General features: G+C 43.2%; 1 protein-coding gene across 5 annotated transcripts in view; it reads left to right on the top strand.

The window, feature by feature from the left end:
• Window positions 1-18,302, top strand: part of LOC115037358 (pleckstrin homology domain-containing family G member 1) — a 35,486-nt gene that overhangs the window by 14,806 nt on the left and 2,378 nt on the right. For 3 of the 5 annotated variants that reach the window (XM_029495829.1, XM_029495828.1, XM_029495826.1), the window contains exons 2-16: window positions 509-1,074; window positions 6,026-6,126; window positions 7,289-7,358; window positions 11,319-11,365; window positions 12,862-13,012; window positions 13,406-13,537; window positions 14,200-14,382; window positions 14,493-14,588; window positions 14,928-15,014; window positions 15,345-15,378; window positions 15,516-15,608; window positions 15,699-15,760; window positions 15,848-16,039; window positions 16,144-16,263; window positions 16,369-18,202. In XM_029495829.1, the coding sequence (XP_029351689.1) occupies window positions 658-1,074; window positions 6,026-6,126; window positions 7,289-7,358; window positions 11,319-11,365; window positions 12,862-13,012; window positions 13,406-13,537; window positions 14,200-14,382; window positions 14,493-14,588; window positions 14,928-15,014; window positions 15,345-15,378; window positions 15,516-15,608; window positions 15,699-15,760; window positions 15,848-16,039; window positions 16,144-16,263; window positions 16,369-18,202 (3,619 nt within the window). In that variant the 5' untranslated portion in view covers window positions 509-657. The remainder of the gene's footprint in view (window positions 1-508; window positions 1,075-6,025; window positions 6,127-7,288; window positions 7,359-11,318; window positions 11,366-12,861; window positions 13,013-13,405; window positions 13,538-14,199; window positions 14,383-14,492; window positions 14,589-14,927; window positions 15,015-15,344; window positions 15,379-15,515; window positions 15,609-15,698; window positions 15,761-15,847; window positions 16,040-16,143; window positions 16,264-16,368; window positions 18,203-18,302) is intronic. The other 2 variants (XM_029495830.1, XM_029495827.1) reach the window with 1 other exon arrangement.

Below are 18,302 nucleotides of genomic sequence, written 5' to 3'. Positions count from 1 at the left end.
CTGTGGTCCATCCATCATCGGGGTGGAGTCCCTCCTCTGTCGCTCTGTCATTTGTTTCTTCCCTTTCCTGTTAGTTTTTGTTTTATTATTCTTGAATTTAAGGGCAGAGGGAGTCATAAGTTGTAAGAATTGTCAAGATGCATTATGGTGCAGACATAGATAAAAAATAGGAAAGTGAAAGGGCAAGACAATGCTATTCTAGTTCAAACTAAGTCGACACTTTGTGTCTTGCAAAGTGTTTTGGTGAGAAGCCCAAATCATCATCACAGACAACAAATTACATGTACAGGCTTTTATTTAGATACACTATAGACTGTTGTTTGTCTAGACTGCGGTCTTTGTTTTCAATAATTACACCAAGGCATCATGATGAATATAACTGTACATAGTTTGTATTGTACTGTATTGTTTAAGCTGCTTTGTTTAGATCAACTGTAGTTGCTGAGCTTAACAGCATATCAGTACTGTTGACTGGTTGACAACAATCTGCGTCTTATTTTCTCTCCAGATGATTACAACTACCTGCCTGATGCATTGCCTCCTCTTCCTGAAGTCCCGGACTCTGGCTCTGTCCTGAGCTCCGTTGACATCCCGGCCCGCTGCCTTCGCAACCCAGCCTTTCGCCACGCCTCCTCGCGTTACTGCTCCGCCCTCAGCATGGACTCCTCTCCCGACAGCGCCGAAAGGCCAATCAGCTACAGCTCCATCTCATCGTCAGCCTCCTCCCGGGACAGTCACTGTTCGCTGGGCAGCCGCTCCACACTCGTCCCTGCCCCTCCCTGTAATCCAGTGACCCCAGACCGGGACTCGGGGGCGATTCGGTTGGAACTCGTCCCGGCCCGGCAGCTGGGATGCGGGGAGGAAGAGGACAGAAATGATAGAGGAATGGACACGGGGAAGGGGCAAGGGAGACAGGACAGTGAACAGACTCTAACAGAACATTCAGAGCCCGAACTGAGTCCAGAGGGAGGTGAGCGGAAGGGTCAGGTACCCCGGACATATGTGGACCGGGTGGTGCAGGAGATACTGGACACAGAAAGAACATACGTCCAGGACCTGCGAAGCATCGTAGAGGTAAAGCAATAACAACTTGTTTATTGAACACAACCTGTCTATGAAATAAAAAACAGAAGGATCCTTCATGTGGGGAGGACATCAAAGGTGAACTAGCACATCTGGCAGAACATCAAATCTTGAACCGGGTCTTGAACTAATTTGTGGTTATGCAGTTTATATCCGCTCCAGCTTTCACCTAAGACTTTCATTCGTTGGTGCTGAGCCTTTTTGCCTCATGATGCTTTTAAAACAAAGCAGCTCCTTTGCATTGATTGCCTAGAACCGAAGAAAATATCTTTCCTTGTTTGTTTTTCTGATTTTGTCTGTGTGACCTATTATTGAAGATAATTCAAAGAGAAAAATCAAACGTGAGAGTAGAAAACACGTTGTTGAAATATGTTCCTTTGTTTGTACATCCCATATTCCCCTGTTAGGCTTCTCTCAGTCCCTAAAACTTAAAGGATCAAAAACAATCAAATTGTTTCAGAAGTCCCATTGTCCAACTAATGACTGACCCAGTTAGGCTTTAAAACAGGAGTGAGATGTCATAAATGGATTTCAGCCCACCGCCCGCTTGACCTTGGTCCTTTCAGGAGGAACCTTGGTGCTTTAATTCACCAGATAACACATATCCTTCAAGTTCTTTGTGGTTTTTCTCACACGTGACACACACAACTCTTTGCCTGCATGGAATCTTGAATACAATAAGGTCACCCGCGTTTACAGGCGGGGTTTGGCCAAGTTACATGATACTGGTACCTTTTGTGCTGCAGGCACAGACGCGCATTCAAAACTTTTTTGCGGCGCACACAGACTGTATGCACACACACTCAGACAAATACACTCTTTATGTAAGGTTGGCTTTGAACAGCATGGATACACATTGCCTCCAGTCAGTGCTTCCAAGACTTTGTTTAAGATTTGGCGTAGGGGTTTGAATCAAAGGTTTCTCTCCTTTCTCTTTTTCTCCTCTCATTTTCCCTCCATTGAGTTCTTTTTGGTTCACAGCTAAAATGTGCAACACACGTGTGATCTGTGTTTTGGATTTGTGTCCTGCAGCTAAATATGAATTGTTTGTGGTGTTAAATTACTAAATATTTAGGTGAAAATCGTTGTGGTTTGCATGTGTGTATGAACGGTCGCATGTTGTTGGTTTGACAACTTTGTCCCAAGTCTCTTTTAAAGAGTATTTCCTTCCTTGCGGCTCTTGGTTCACTGGGCACTGTGTTTGTGTTTGTGTGTGTTGGTATGTGGATGAGTATCAATTATTTAGGGTTAAAAGGTTCATAAGGGGAAAAGCTGTTGTCAAAAAAGAAAGCAAGAAACTCATATTCCCAAGAGACAGGATAAGTAGAAGGATTGAGGTTTAGGTTTTGGGGTTTTGGCCTGTCACCCCTGATTGATGTCCCACCCTGTCCTGCTCCTCCCTCCCTCCATTAGGAGGTGAGGAAAAGGGAGAAGAAGAGGACGGTAGGAAGAGGGATTTAGTTTAGAGATAACAGTTAGAAACAAAGTAGGTTAGAAAAACACTGAACAGAGCTCAGGAGCTGTACTAACCGTCTCCTCTGCAGCTCGCCCACTGCCATTAGTGAATCAGACCACCCAGCCATGGACAGCCTCAATTAGATGTCAGGACAGCTAATTCTTCACGCGCACTTTGGAAAAGGCTGATGCATTTAGCCTTTCTTGACCCTTTTAATGACAGTTCCAGTGAGTGCACAGAGGATGGATTGCACTGGTTCTGTGTGTATGAATAGAGCTTTTAACATGACAGATTGCCTATAGAGAGGAGAAAACTAAAGCCACCGGACAGCATTGACCCATCTATTACCGGGACCATCCTCTGTGAGCTGGTTCTGCAGCCCTTGTCTCAGTAATCCCTCTGCCCATGCTGCTTCCTGCAGTGGAAGAAGGTGTGGCAGCCTTAACACAAATATTTACCCAGACTCACCAGGGATCATCTGTGTTTCACCTGTCAGCAGCGGTGTTGTGGCGTACATGCGCCCATACTATGCCAGCTCATGTGTGGACTGTAGGTGTTCATTCAGGTCAGTTGGGTTTGCACGTGATTGCGCAGTGGTCTGAGAACAGAGGCATTTCTGCAGTGGCCTTGAAAGCACCACAAATGAACATCTTCACCGTCTGCACATTCAGTAAAACCAAATACACAGAAATTATATATATCTCACAGAACTTAGTTACGATGCAACACGTTTCCAGGAGACACAAAAATGTGATCAGCTTGCTCATTTTGTTCTGCACAATTTGCTTCTATATTTGATTGTGTGTTCTTGTTGTGCATGTGCTGTCACATTGGTGGTTATAGAGTTCTTTGTTTTGCGCTTTGTGAGATTAGTGTCAAGCTTTCAGAGCCACCATACATTTATGTGCAGAAACTTTTGTTTGTTACTTTTGTGCAATCACTCTTCCTTTGCTCTGTCAGTGCGTGAAATAAGAGCCGATCCATCACCCACAAACAGCCTCAAAGCCAACTGATCTTTTTTTTTTTTCTCCCTCCTCTTCCTCTCTGCTGCCCCTTTTTTTTCCACTCTGAGAATTGATGCACGCTGCCAGGCCATTTGAAGTTGACCAGGAATTTGGAAGCAAACTGGGAACATCATTTGGCCTGCGCAAAAGTTCAAAGTAGTGAGATCTGAACGTTTGCACTCAGCATTGTCTGGAGGAGTGACTTCCTACTGTGAGTTTGAGATGTGTTTGGTGTGTAGTAATGGAGTTTGTACTTGAGGAGGTTAATGGTTAACATGAGAAAGTATCAGGTTTGTACATGTTATGTCTGATACCTAGCAGGGAGGGTAGCTCTAAGGTTTGTGTGTGTGTGTGTGTGTGTGTTTGTGTGTGTAGACTTGCCTATTGTTGAGATCAGTCATGTTTTGGCAGAGGGTGATGAGTGAATAGGTCAGGCCAGGTCACATCTGTGACCTGTGGCTAATAAAGCATCACCTTACACATTACTTACGATAGTCAACAAAATCTCCACATGACCACCTGACGTGACCCCTCACATCAACCATCAACCTGTCTGGGAGCAGGATTTCAAGTGTCAATAGTTTCATTTCTCTGAGTCCAATTCTCAAAATCTAAATCTTAAGCCAAAAGCTCTGAAAAGCCTTTAAGCATGGCAAATGGCAGTGGCTTTATCCATGCTGAAATCATTCTGTGTTTTTATGTTTTTATATCCCTCCCTACATTTAACCAAACTGTTTTTATAGACTTCTGCTCAGGCTAAGCTATTATATTAATGATTAATATAATAGTGGTAATTATAGGTAAATACATAAAACATAGAAGAGAAACCGCAGCACCAGGCTAGAAATTAAGCAAACAGACCAAACTGAGTTGTCAGGGAAGTGTGTTGTGTGTTTGTAAATCTCAGGGTGTGTGTTTGTGCATGTTGAGGGCAGCCTGTTGCTTTTGCGCCCGCTCTGCCTTCTTGCTGACTGTCGTTGCGATTGAAAATTTGGGATGCCACCAGGACATTTCCTCCGACTGAACTCCTTCAGGCTTAAGATCAAAATGCAGCTGCATTAACAGTTGTGATCGTTTGCATGCGTGCGACATAATCAGTGTCGAAACCATTCTGCGTCAGTCAGTCTGCCTTACTCATAGGAGGGAGCAGAGAGACAAACACTGAGACCGTACTGGCTCGTGTGTTTTCTGAATCATTCTGAATTCATTTAAAAGAAGTGCTGCAGAATATGGCAGGTTATCAGAAGCACATCCTTGTTCAGCCCTGATATTAACACCCAACCATGATCCGATCATGACTGGAACACATTTATGTAACTTTATCCTGAACCATATTGAAAGACCGGCCGTCACCTTATGACTGTCATAATAAATGGTAAATATCTCTTCATTTCAAATAGCTGAAACCTGATTTGTTGTAGACTTGTGCACAGTGCAATGAGGTGCACACAGAATGTCTAATAGACATACAGTAAAAACATCCACTCTCAGTACTGGACACTCGCTCTGCCTCTCACTTTCTGCCTGCAGGGCAGAGTGACAGTCTAGGCTGGTTTTTAATCACACGGAGCCATAACGACGTTCCTCACTAATGGCAGCGATGGAGGCAGTGATAAGAAGCTGGAACATAACTTTCCCTGAGCAGACTAAAAGCAGCTTTTCAATAAGGGCCCCTGTGAAACTGAAAGCTTGTTTGGACGGTATCCCTTAATCAGGATGTTTATGCAAAATACTGAAACGGGGATCAAGCATTTCCACACTGTAAATGGACAGGGTTTATTTATTTCATGTGAGGCTGAGGGATTTAATTTCATTTTGAGCTGCAATATATCGCTTGAAATCCCAAAGACACAGTTACAGTACAAGTGTTTTAATTTCTCTCCATACTGCTTTAGGAACACTTACTTCTGCACATAGCTGGTAAATGTAACCCAAGCGAGAGAGAGCTGGCGTGGATGAGTGAGCGAAGTTGTTGCTTCCGCACCCTCTGTGATATTTATATCTTCATGTCCATCGCATGCAAAATTTAGAGCACAACAAGGCAGTATTGATACATGTGACAGCTTGCAGACATTTGATTTTGCATAGCAAAAATAGAAAATGTTAGATGATGATATGAACTCTCATGACTCCACCACGCTGTCTGTGTCTGCTTGTTAATATCATCTCCTTTTGAGCCTTTTTCTCGGAGCCTGATATATTGCAAGATATAACATAATAGCGCATAACATGCCAGATATAATGCTTGAAAAAAACACTTATTTGAAACTCCTAAGTACTTCCTTGCTATTAGCATTGTGTGGGCACTTGGTAATATGAGTCTTTTCATTAAACTCTTAAGCTCAAAGTGGTGCAAAGTGGAGTCAGCTGCCCATGGTGAAGTCTGTGGGAGTCACAGTGTGAGGGGGCTGTAAAAATGAGCCGATGTTTGATGCCAATTAAAACACGCTAATGTTCTAACTCTCTCTCTCTCTTTACACAGGACTACTTGGAGTCTATCAGTAACCAGTCTCGACTGGCCCTGACCTCCGAGGATAAAGGCTCTCTCTTCGGGAACATCCAGGACATCTACCACTTCAACAGGTACGTCATGGCACACTTGTGGCGACAGACCTAAACTGAAATGACACCTGTCTCACAGAAACAACGGCCTCCAAAAGACGTGGACTGCTGTGCTTCATTGGAGACCTTGCAAAGTTTAAAATATTGAATGTTCCTTATGTGTCCTCTAAGAGGACGCATGTAGCAACACAAGGAAAATCGATTTCATGACATCTTGATTGACAAATCCTGAGCAATGTGTGTATTCTAACAAAAAGATATGTTGAAGGGTTTTTCTTTCTCATTTTTGCATACATAGCAAGTTGCATTCACTCTTTAAATCCACTAATCTGCTATTGATTAAAGATGGAATTACCTGCGAGGCCTCTGTGTTCCATGCAGGAGCAGAGAGACTTCAAACTTGGCTCAGACTTAGGTGTCAGAGATGAGACTTAATTTGGACATGCCCCAGAAAGTCTAAAAACTGTTCTGACCACACAGAAATACACTAACGGCCTTAACAAACAGTGTCCTGCACATAGTGAAACTGGAAGGAGGCACCGGTTTATTTCTTGGAAAGGGTGTTGTGTAAGTCAGGTGTGTGTGTGTGTGTGTGTGTGTGTGTGTGTGTGTGTGTAAGTATGTGGAATCAGTCCCCGTCTGCATATTTGTCCCCTCCGGCTCCACTCTAAAATCTCTGTGTGCCGTGTCCAGACGAGATGGCTAGTTGAGCTTTGGTCCTGGTGATCTGGACGTACAAACACACACAGTCTTTCTCCCACTTAGTCATTTCTCAGCCGCCACACACACACACAAACCAGCCAGTAAAGGAAGGATTAAAGCAGTTTAAAGTGGTAAAAATGACCTCATGCTTCAGCCATGAAACAATAACTTCAACAGTGGCCCTTTTTCTTCCGCAGTGTGTACTAACACACATGTACACACCTAAATGCAGGAGCGCCCTGTTTGAATTCATGGAAGTTTCTCATTTGTTTAGAGCTGAGTGCCCTCAGACCTACCTTCTGTGGCCACGGTGACTCTTAGTCCCGGTATTCATTGCAATTGTTACAAAGAGTGAATGGTGGGAGAGAAGTTGATGTTCTTGTGGTCAAAGGAAGAAAAAAAACAGAACACATTTACCGTACTTTAAAGTATCAGAAATTCATTAATTTCACATGATTTCTCTGACATGTGTGTAATTTAGGGACCTTCTTCATGACCTGGAGAAGTGTAACGCAGACCCTGTGGCCATCGCAGAATGCTTCGTATCCAAGGTAAAATGTTCACCTCCTCCTTCCCGCCATCTTTTTTCTCATGATGGAGGTTACATTTTCTCCTGAACAGTTTTAATGCACTTTACCTCAGTATGTCTATTTAACTTGGCTTCTACTTCACCACTTTAAGAGGGAAACGTTGGACTCATTACTCTAGTTACTACTTATTATTTCTGATTTTACATAAAGCAAAACATAATGATAGAAAACAAATCAAAGAAGCAGCATTTTCTCTCCACAACTTCTCTGTTTTCTTTCCACAATGACACCTCACAATCGCTCAGATTTATTTTGTGAACTACATTACCTTACCGTATTTTAAATATTTTAACCTAGCTTCACTGCAACCAACTATAACATCAAAGTGCTATTTAGAATGTGTTGAATGACCATTAAAAATCAAATAAAATGCATTATTATAATTTATTAGAAAGCTGCCTTTTGTTTTTGCATAAAGAAGCATCTTGATGGTGGACTTTTACTTGTAATGTGGTCATTTATTTATTTATTTTTTTTTTAATTCTCTGAACGACTCTCACAACTTTGTTCCTCTGTCCACATGCAAACTCCTTGCTTTGCTTGTTGAAACATGTCCAAACAGCTGGTTTGCGCACAGACACACAGACTAACTTGCAGAAAATGAAAAACAGGAAATTTGTGACTACAAAAGATATTTTCCCCCAAATCAGGTGCAGACGCTGCATGAAGTCAGCAAAGTTTGTTGGGGCCAGTTACATTACTTTGGCAGCTGGAGTAATGGCATTTAGTGCCAGAATAGGGCAGAGAGGAAAGACAGCTCCAGAGGAATTTTAAGGGCCATCCAAATATGTAATCACCTTTTTTTTTTTTTTTTTTTTTTAAACTGCAGGGGGGATAATAGCAGTACTTCATCAGGAAAGCTGGAGTCAGCAATTCTGCTCAGTATACCACCAGTCGCTCTATCTGTGTGTTTAGCTCTTCCCTCTCCTCACCCACGCATGCCCAATAAAATCATGGCATGATTATGTCCCATGATAATGCACTGCATTCCAGCACTTCCTCTAAAACACTTAACATTCCCTCCTCAGCCTACTGCAATTACCCCCCAATACCACAGAGCAACTGTCTGACCATGTATAAGAAACACAAGTCAGAATCAGCGTCACAGACTCACTAAAAACAGCAGCTGTTGTTTTACAGCAGCCCACAGCACCAGTCTGCATAATTAACTGAGATCCATAAACAAACCAGGCTGTTGAATGATTACTTAGCAAAATAAGAACAAAAAAGTCAGCCAGAAATGCCAGTCACATGGCAAATAAGGCGATGTCATATTTATGTTAGTATTAAAAGTAGTTTTGATTTTGAGATTAACGTGAGCTTTTTATTGTTATTATTAATTAGTGTTTTATTGTTTACAGAATGGAAGCTTTGTGTGTGTGTGTGTGTGTGTGTGTGTGTGTGGTTTCATGATTTCACATGTAGACCTTTGCTTACAGGGTTTTAACCAGGGTAATGATCAGAGTTCTTTGTACTGCTGGAGGTTAGTCATTGTTGCTGAGAAGCAAAAAACCACAAAAACCTCTCTACCTGTCGTGAGACGTGCGCGCGCACACACACACATATAGAGACAGAGAGAGAGTCACCACCCTGCACAGTAAGTGAGACATATATAATTGTAAATCTCTGGCTCTTGTGTAATTGGCGATCTATCCTTGTGTTCCCCTCACCGAGTCCTCACTGTGCTAAATGTTGACTAAGCCTTTACAGGGTTTAAGGGCTCCAACACGCTGCCCTCACTGACCTGTCAGATTCAATGCTTATCTGATGACTCATTGTAACCAGACTGGTGAGGATAAAATCTGCTGCTTTATTTTCATTATTAAAATGATGAGAGGAGACAGTTTCTTTTTTTTTTCTTTTTTTTTCTTTTTTTGTTTCGATTTGTGATTAGTGGCCATAGTTTAAAGAAAGTAGAACTTTTTCAGTTTAATTTGTATCTTGATCCTCTGAAGAAGGATACTTCTTATTTATGTGTAGGGGCCAGCACATGGTTTTATATAATGATTATATGATTTAAAGTGGCTTGTATATATTTCTAAAAGAGGGACATATTATAGATGTGAGTTATTTTAGGGACTTCTGGTTTTGCTGGTTATCTTCAAAGAGTGTGAGGACAGGCATGCTCTGCACGAATTTGTATAGAAGCATTTGTGTATTTTGCGGTCTTCCGTTTATAGTGTGGAGGGGTATTAAGAGTGTGTATTAGGGCAGTGTGTTTGTGTGTGTCATCAGAAATCAATGGTGGCACATCTGGTTGCATTTAGGCCTGGTCTGCGGCGGCAGACTGCTGGAGACGAGGAGGAGAGCTCTGCTCTTCAATTTAAGAAGGTTCCCACAGAGCAGCACCTCAGGCAAACGGATCAGGATTGTGTGTGTGTCTTAAGTTTAGTATATTTTGGTGGGATACACTGTTTGTGTTCTAGTAGGTAGGTTGAATTGTTTGCAGCTTGAATAGGAATGTATATTTACCTATAGCAAGAAACATAACATTCACACACATCCACTCTATACATGTAGACTTGCTGTAGATTTTCCACATATCAGATGTGCGAGCGTGTGTGTGTGCGTGCGTGTGTGCGTGCGTGTGTATAAACCAGGACGGGCCTGTCATCTGCTTTGTGTGTTTATGATGTTGTTTCCTGATAGCTGTCCACATCCTGTGACCCCCAAGTGTTTATGCACACAAATAGAGTTAAATTAGACTGTCGCGTTATGCAATAGCAAGGGGGTCATCGTGCGGCCTCAGAGACAGTGATATATGAGGGAAGAGAACACCCGAAAAATGTGTTGTAGAAAGAGCTTCTATTCCAGCTTTGATAAGTCACGCTGTGCCCGATGTCTTTGATGTTCAGAGAGGCATGCAAGGTGGGAAAAGTCTCAATTAAAGGGGCGGCAATGAAGATTGAGGGGATATTTAATCCAAGCGCTCAGGGCTCAGACTCAAAGGCTGGTATGGCAGACTAATCATAAACTAGAAAGTTGACTCTCAGTCAGTAGCAGTGGTGGAGCAGAGAGGATGCCTTGTCTGTGGGCTCCGAGTGTGCAAAGCAGTAAACATGAAATAACAGGCCAGTCATGAAAACTGCGCTGAAACTCTGTACATTCAGCGCAGCCACTGATGAAATGCGACAATAGTTTTGGCTTTTAAGGAATTACACTACTGGCTTTGTATGTTTTGTCCAAGTTACTACAAGGCATGTATTTTACATTTGCATTAGTATGAAAATATATCAGCAGTCTCTTGAAATTTGCTTCAGTTGTAAAATCCATTTCTGAATATCGAGTCTGTCTTCAGCATTGCAAATCAGCCTGAACTCAAACTACATTACAGGAAAATAATAGTTTAACTCTTACCAACAGGGTTCATGTTCTCTCTCTGTGTCTGTCTACCACATACCAAAATGTCAACGAGTCGTTGCTGGCTGGAAATGGGAGGAAAAGTAGATCCAATATTAAATTTTGTTTGTAGCTTTTTGTAGCATGCAAAGCAGCAAAAGTCAGCGCATAGCTTGTAGTTAAACAGCTAAAACTTGTAAACACACTAGCATGGGCCTTAAATTAGTGTCTGTATAATTACACGTCGCGGAACACACCAAAGACTGCAGCTAAAAGCTTTCAGAGATGTTTGTTTCAGTTTTTTTCCAGTTCAGTGCCATTAAAAAAAAAAAATTATTCATCCATGTCAGCTCAGAAAGGTGAGCTCATCCTTCAGTTGTCATGATCCCCAACAGCTGCAAACTCTTTGGCGGTTGAAAGTGTGGGAAATGTTAATTTAGAGTCTTACTACTCATCAAGAGACACAATATCCTATCAATACATGTTGTAGGCCTCCTCTTTTCTTCTGTTCACTCCTCATCAAGTTCTGCTTCCTGCTATTTTAAATACACAAGCTCATATGTCTCTCTTGTTTATTTACAGAGCGAAGAATTCCACATTTACACCCAGTACTGCACCAACTATCCACGGTAAGACGGCAACAGTCTACTGTACGAAACCCATCTTGTCATTGTCGTCCCATCCTGATCTCACCTCTGCACGCCGTCTTCCCAGCGTCTCACATAGCTCCATTGTGCAGGCCGATCAATGCATTACCCCCCCCCCCACCACTGCTCTCTCTCCCTGACAGACTGACATTCTCTATAGCAGCCACCTTAGCAGGAGTCAAAGTGTCTGCTGGCTGTTGTGCCTCAGGGTCTCCCCCGCTCCCTCTTCTGTTTTTCACAGCCTCTTGACAGAGTTACAGCGCTCGTGCTGACAGATGGGGTATTAGAGATGTCACCTTATCATACCTAACGCTGTTAATGTTTTATTCTGCTTTGTGTGAGCGCGGCCCTATGGGACATCTGTGTGGATATCTTAGGAGGAATAACTTTGAGGGGTCGTTTTGTGTCAGTGTGGCTATTGTACGTGTGATTAAATAGGCTGAAACGTGACGCCATTCTTCATGCCAAGATATAGTGCGCCCCAAACACACCTTCTCCTCTGGCTGCTGTTTTTCTCCCACAGTGTATGATAAGGAGGGCACATGGGGAAGAAACTACAAGCTAATCATGAATAACTGGATGCCGTCTGTGTGCGTGTGCGCGTGCGTGCGTGTAAAGGGACTATTGTCAGCTGTTTGAGATAGACCTTCTCCCACATCCACACCACAGCTGGTGACCCCAATCAAGGTCACACACGACAGACAGACACACACACACACACACAGAGGCTGCAGATGTATCATGGTCATGCTGAGCTCTAAGGTCGGGTTTCCTCCAGAACAATGTAAGGCCTGTGTGGAGCTGCACTGGAATTTAGACATGCAGACATGCACATGCATGCGCGCACACCAAGACACTGAAGAAAAAGACAAGTTTTGGGCAACGCACAGCTGTCTTTCTCTGTCTTTTTCCGCTCTGCATGTGAATACTTACACTCATAAAAATGCTCTTTCTTCACCAGTAGTTTAAAATTAGCTCCACTGCCGTGTAAATTTGGGCCTACGGGATTATGAAGTCCTGCTGTTTTAGCAGAATGTGTCACAAATCTAAAGTGATGTCATGCATATCATGCGCCTGAGGCAAAAACGCAGCTCAGTTAACAACAATTTAATACTATTATGTATTTGCTCTCAGTGAAATATTGTAAAGCCACGTCTAAAAAACTGTAGAATTTTATATTGTGAGTTTTTTTATATATGTATTTATAGATATATACACATACAGTACAGGCCAAAAGTTTGGACAAACCTCCTCATTCAAATGAATAGGAAAGTGTGTCCAAACCTTTGACCTGTACTGTATTTATATTTGGGATGAAGGATTTTGTCCTATTTCTGTCTTAACCCTTTTTTTTTTTCTTTTTTTTTTAAAGTATTTTGTTTCAGGACATACATTAAAGTCTCATTTCTCATTGCTGTCAAATTACGGTTTACTACACAACGCTGACATCTTACTTGTCTGTGTTTTTGTCTCCGCAGGTCGGTGGCTGTGCTAACAGAGTGTATGAGGAACAAGGCGTTGGCCAAGTTTTTCCGCGAGCGTCAGGAATCTCTGAGACACTCCTTGCCTCTGGGCTCCTACCTGCTCAAGCCAGTGCAGAGGATCCTCAAGTACCACCTACTGCTGCATGTACGTCTGTTGTCTCTCTCACTAAAAACAAACATACAATACATAATTACTTTTTACCTGCAGCAATACAGTGCAGGCTTACGCACCCACTTGTAAATGCACAGACAGGAAACATTCGTTTTTTTATCTATAACAATGCAAATGGATGTGTGCCGTTAAATAAGTGCATGTTTGACTCAGTCTCCAGCTGAGGGAAGCCAAATGTTTAGACATATGGTGCTCAGTATGTATGCTCCTTCGTAGGCGTTTGCATTAGTTTGCATGTGCAATTTTGTTATGTAAATATTCACCCATGAGGCGTGCGAGCGTATGTGCGAGTAATAATTGTGTGTGTGTGTGTGTGTGTGTGTGTGTGTGTGTGTGTGTGTGTGTGTGTGTGTGTTGTCCATGCAGGAGATAGCCAACCACATGGAGAAGGATACGGAGACCTATGAGGTTGTGCAGGAAGCCATAGACACCATGCAGAGAGTGGCCTGGCACATCAATGACATGAAGAGGAAGCATGAGCATGCTGTCAGGTTGCAGGTACGACCAGCAGAAAATAAAACTGTTGACTGATTTTTTTTTTATTTTTTTTTTTCCATCCAAATCGGACAATTTACAGCGTCCTGCTCACAAGCTTTCCTGGTCCTTTTATGTCCATCACTAAAACAGACATGGCAGTTTGGAGCCTTTTGATGGACCAATTTTTTTGTTGTTTTTTTTAACTGTTTTGTGAACTCTAGGTTTGAATCAGCCGCGGCGCTGATCCTCCCCACGTCTTTCGCAAGTTAGGGCATTTTCCACTGGGCTAATGATGGCCTTGCATAAAGGAGACACATAAAAGGGGAGCTTGTTTCTTTTATCAGCTGGGAGCCAGGATGGTCAGATGAATGCAGGAATGTGTGTGGAAGAGAATAGAGATGTTTTGTTTGTTTAAAAACTCTCTGTAAAAAACTTTCTGTAATTTGATACTTTGTAATTGAGTTTTGTTTTTGTTAACAAACCAAATTACTTCTGTTTAATCATTCTCTTTTTTCATGTTTTTCTGCATTGTAGTCTGGATTTAATACACCAGATCAATTTAGCTTCCTTTTTATATATTGAATGTTTACTTCAACAAACAACATGTTTTAATGTTTTATGTTAAAATAAACACAGTTAATTCATTATTCATTATTTAACCATCACCTCTATGCTCAATGCAGGAAATTCAGAGCCAATTGACCAACTGGAAAGGCCCTGATCTGATTGGTTACGGGGAGCTGGTTCTCGAGGGGACTTTTCGGCTGCAGCGAGCCAAAAATGAGAGAACTCTCTTCCTGTTCGATAAACTTCTGCTGATTACCAAGAAACGAGAAGAAAACTACACGTACAAGGCCCACATCCTGGTCAGTCGTGCCATCCAAGCTCTTAACTGTCCCAAAAAGACCCTAAGCATACAAATGTATTGCCTCAGTCGCAACGTTATCATAACTTCATATCTATTTGTGTGTTGCAGTGCTGTAACTTGATGCTGGTGGAAGTTATTCCTAAAGAACCACTGAGTTTCAGCGTCTTTCACTACAAGAATCCCAAACTGCAGCACACAGTCCAGGTAAAGCAAACCTGCATAATAAAGCACGTCCTAACAAAAGGGAAACACCTTTCAAATATAATTACATGCTTTAAACTGTAACCGCCAGCAACATTGTGCAAGAGCGCAGTCAGAAAGTGTGACGATTACTTGCAGGTCTCTGATTGTTTTGTTGAACATCCCGTTCAGACATGTTGAGTGTTTAGAGGCTAATGGTGGCCATTGTTTACCAAATCACTGTGGGCAAGCACTGAAAAAGATAATGTGTGCGATGTAAGAAAGCCCTGTTCAAATTTTCTAAGGGCTTAATCCAATGCTGTCTGAAAGTAGATGTCTGATATCATAAACTCTGCCCCCCAGGCCAAATCTCAGCAAGACAAGCGCATGTGGATCTTACATCTCAAGAGACTGATACTCGAAAACCATCCTGCCAAAATCCCTGCCAAGGTAAGAGCACCTTGTCTCCTGACAGCTCCCTCTCTGTTTGCTAATGCCATCAACAGACTTAGAGGGGGATATATTGAAAATGCCACTTCCTCTCACCTAACTCCTTTTTCCATTTTTTTTTTTGGTGGTCCGAGCTTTCCTATGATATGCTTTCCTATGACATTTGCTGAGAAAGTTCATTGTTATTACATAAAGTGGCTGCTTGTCCAACTTGTGTCAAACATAACAGAGAAACTGTTGAGTTATTTCTGTGCTGCAGCACCCCCTAGTGTCAAACCTCATCCTGATCTAGCCTGTTGAACTTACCCTCATTTTATTATACAATTCTAGGCCAAACAAGCCATTTTGGAAATGGATGCAATGCGTAAGTAACAATTTACATAACATTAAGGTTGGAAATAAGCCAATAATATTTAAATATATATTTTAATACAATGCTCTTTGGCCATGGGTTTAATTATATTAACTGTGTTTGAATAATTCATTAATTCATTTCTCCAGATCATCCTGGGTTTCATTACAGCCCTGATGGTGACAAGAAGGATTCCTCGCAAACCAAAGAAGGCCCAACTCCTCGGAGAGGACGCAGGAAAGGTGAGAAATGTTGAATCTACATTATACACTTGGTATGTCTGAACTGTAAGAGCTTTTCATTAATTAATTAATTTATTTTTGGTTTCCCAGAACCTCTATCCAAATTACTGAAGAATGCCAAGCAGAATGCTGCAAACACTGATGGGGAAAAGGTGAACATTGTCAAAAGTCAAGACTCAAGGAGCACAAGTAAATAGACTAAGAAATGATCTAACTAATGAAACTGTCCTCCTCTGCAGCGAACCAGTCTCGGTACCACCCTGCTCTCTCCAATGTCCCAGCTGGCTCTGGGCACAATCGGTCGCAGCCGCAGCCTCATCAACCAATCACAGGAATCCCTGGATCCTGGAGATCATTTTGACCACAGTGACAGAGAGGAAGGAGAAGAGCCACATCAGCAGGATGCTGATGATGAGGACGACAGCTGTGTGGTGCGTTTAAAGCTGCTCAATGAATAATATTCATGTCAGGCGTGCAAATCCACCACTCTATCCCTTCAAACATGTCATGTCATGTCCTAAAATTCTGCTTTTAGGGAGGTGGAAAGAGGCTGCGAGTCCCTGGTAAAGGCAGTAGGAAGAGGCTGAACCCTCAGGCATCTGTTGATAGCATAGAACAGTGGAGATCCTTCAACATGAGCGCTTCAGATCTACAGGTATTAATCAAATACACCAGGGACTGTGAATGCATAGCCATCTTGATTATTTTGGACTGCATAAACCTCATGCAAAACAACATATTTGTTCTCTTTACCTTTCAGAGAGCAAGAGAATCCCTAGTGAGGGAAAGTAGCCATCACCCGCCACTTCTCAGGACGCCTAATGTGACAGAGGAACCTCCAGACACTCCCATTCCCTCTGTAATCATCACAGAAAGTGACAATTCAGTACGGAACATCTGGGCGGACCATCGGGCTCGTAGGGCCATGTTCCCCACTCGCCAGAGAACAATGCAGCCTGATGATGAGGACGAGGACATCTACCAGATGTTTGTCCCCACAGAACCCAGTGGACCAGAGCCGGAGGCGCCCTCAGAGAGGTCAGATGTTACCTCTTCGCCCAGGACAGCTCGCCCATGCAGCTGGCATGTTGAACAGGTGCCTGCAGTGCAAATTGACCCCCCACCCAATGGGGGCAGAGTCCTGCGGAGGGCAAGCAGTGCAGGGGAGAAGGCTACAGAGGCTACCCAGAGCCCCGATGATGACCAGGCTCACAGCAACCTGGAAGTGATACACACTGAGTCATCCAGCAATGACATATCAGGATCATCCTCAGCCGAGCAACTGACCATTGACGATATTGAAAATGTATATGACAACATCAGCTTCGAGGACCTAAAGAGCATGGGCCTCATTCGGAGAGACATGGAGGAAAGCCAGTCACGGAAAGAGACATCCACAGATGCAAAGGGGTCGAAGGACCTGGCAGCAAGGGTACGAAACGAGATTTCAGGGGTCACAGAGCCTTTGATTGAACCAGACAGTTCCTCTGAGAGTAACAGGTCCTCAACACAAGAGGGGAGGCAGTTTGGGACCTGTGAGCTCAATATAGTGGAGGAAAACATCTACGACACAGTCTCTTTCAGGGAACCACCATCAACGGAGCTTAAAGGAATGAATGAAGGCAATAAAATCAAACAAGGGAGGGACAGCCTGCCAGTCTCTGAACAAGACCTTACTGAAAGTCTTGCAGGGTTTGTTTCTGAGGAGAGCCTCCACTTTGGAGATGATGACGGACCAGACAACTCCCATCGTGAACCAGATTATTCCTCCTCGTCTGCTTCTGAAACATTCTCCCAACGCTCACAGAAAGGGGACAAGATGTCAGAGCAGGTTGATGAGATCTGGAACGACTTGGAAAACTACATCAAGATCAATGAAAAGAAAGCTGATCGACTTCCTGCCGCCTTCCCTGTCAATGCCAGTGAGCCTTCTAAAAAGGCCTCATCAGTAAAAAATAGCCCTAAAAAGAGCCCTTCTCTAATTAATCCTCAAGTGGCCAGCCCTCCCACCAAGAATTCGGCACATCAGCCCAAAGTTCCACCCATCACATCCACACCATCTTTCACCATTCCAGTCATCAACCTTCCCAATCCTCAAAGAGAAGGCACCACTGATGAAGAACCCCACAGCCCTGCTCCCACTGCACACCCTGATCCTACGACCCCAGAGCCCTCCCCAGGTACAGTGAAGAGCATCCGTAACAGACTGGCTCGCCTTAGCAGTGGCAGCTTCCGCCTAGAGGATGAAGATCTGGTGGAGCTTCCTCAACGAAACACCCCACAGAAAGATAATCCTGTTAAGGACCTTCATAGTTTGTTTCCAGGGGAGCTGGCAGGCCTGGACTCCCCCCTTGCTGCCTCTTCTCTCCTACTGGGTGAATCTGTGGACTTCCCCCTGGAGCTGATGGATAAAACAAAGAGCAGGGTGTTCCTGATGGCACGGCAGTACAGTCAAAAGATCAAGAAAGCCAACCAGCTGCTGCGCATGAGAAGCATGGACCCTGGCGACTCCTGTAGTCGGGCCAGAGCTGAGAAGAAGCAGAAAGACCTGGCGGCCATCTTAGAGGAGAAGAAACAAGGAGGCGCAGCCATTGGTAACTAAAAACATTTAGTTCTCAGAATAATAGTTTGTAATTCTAACCACTAACCTGGATGAATAACTCTGAGACAACATGTCATTACTTTAAACAGACA

Source organism: Echeneis naucrates, chromosome 24 (assembly GCF_900963305.1).
Source record: "Echeneis naucrates chromosome 24, fEcheNa1.1, whole genome shotgun sequence".
NCBI lineage: Eukaryota > Metazoa > Chordata > Actinopteri > Carangiformes > Echeneidae > Echeneis > Echeneis naucrates.
Note: the sequence above shows the minus strand (reverse complement) of the source record. Positions and strands in the feature narration are given on the sequence as shown.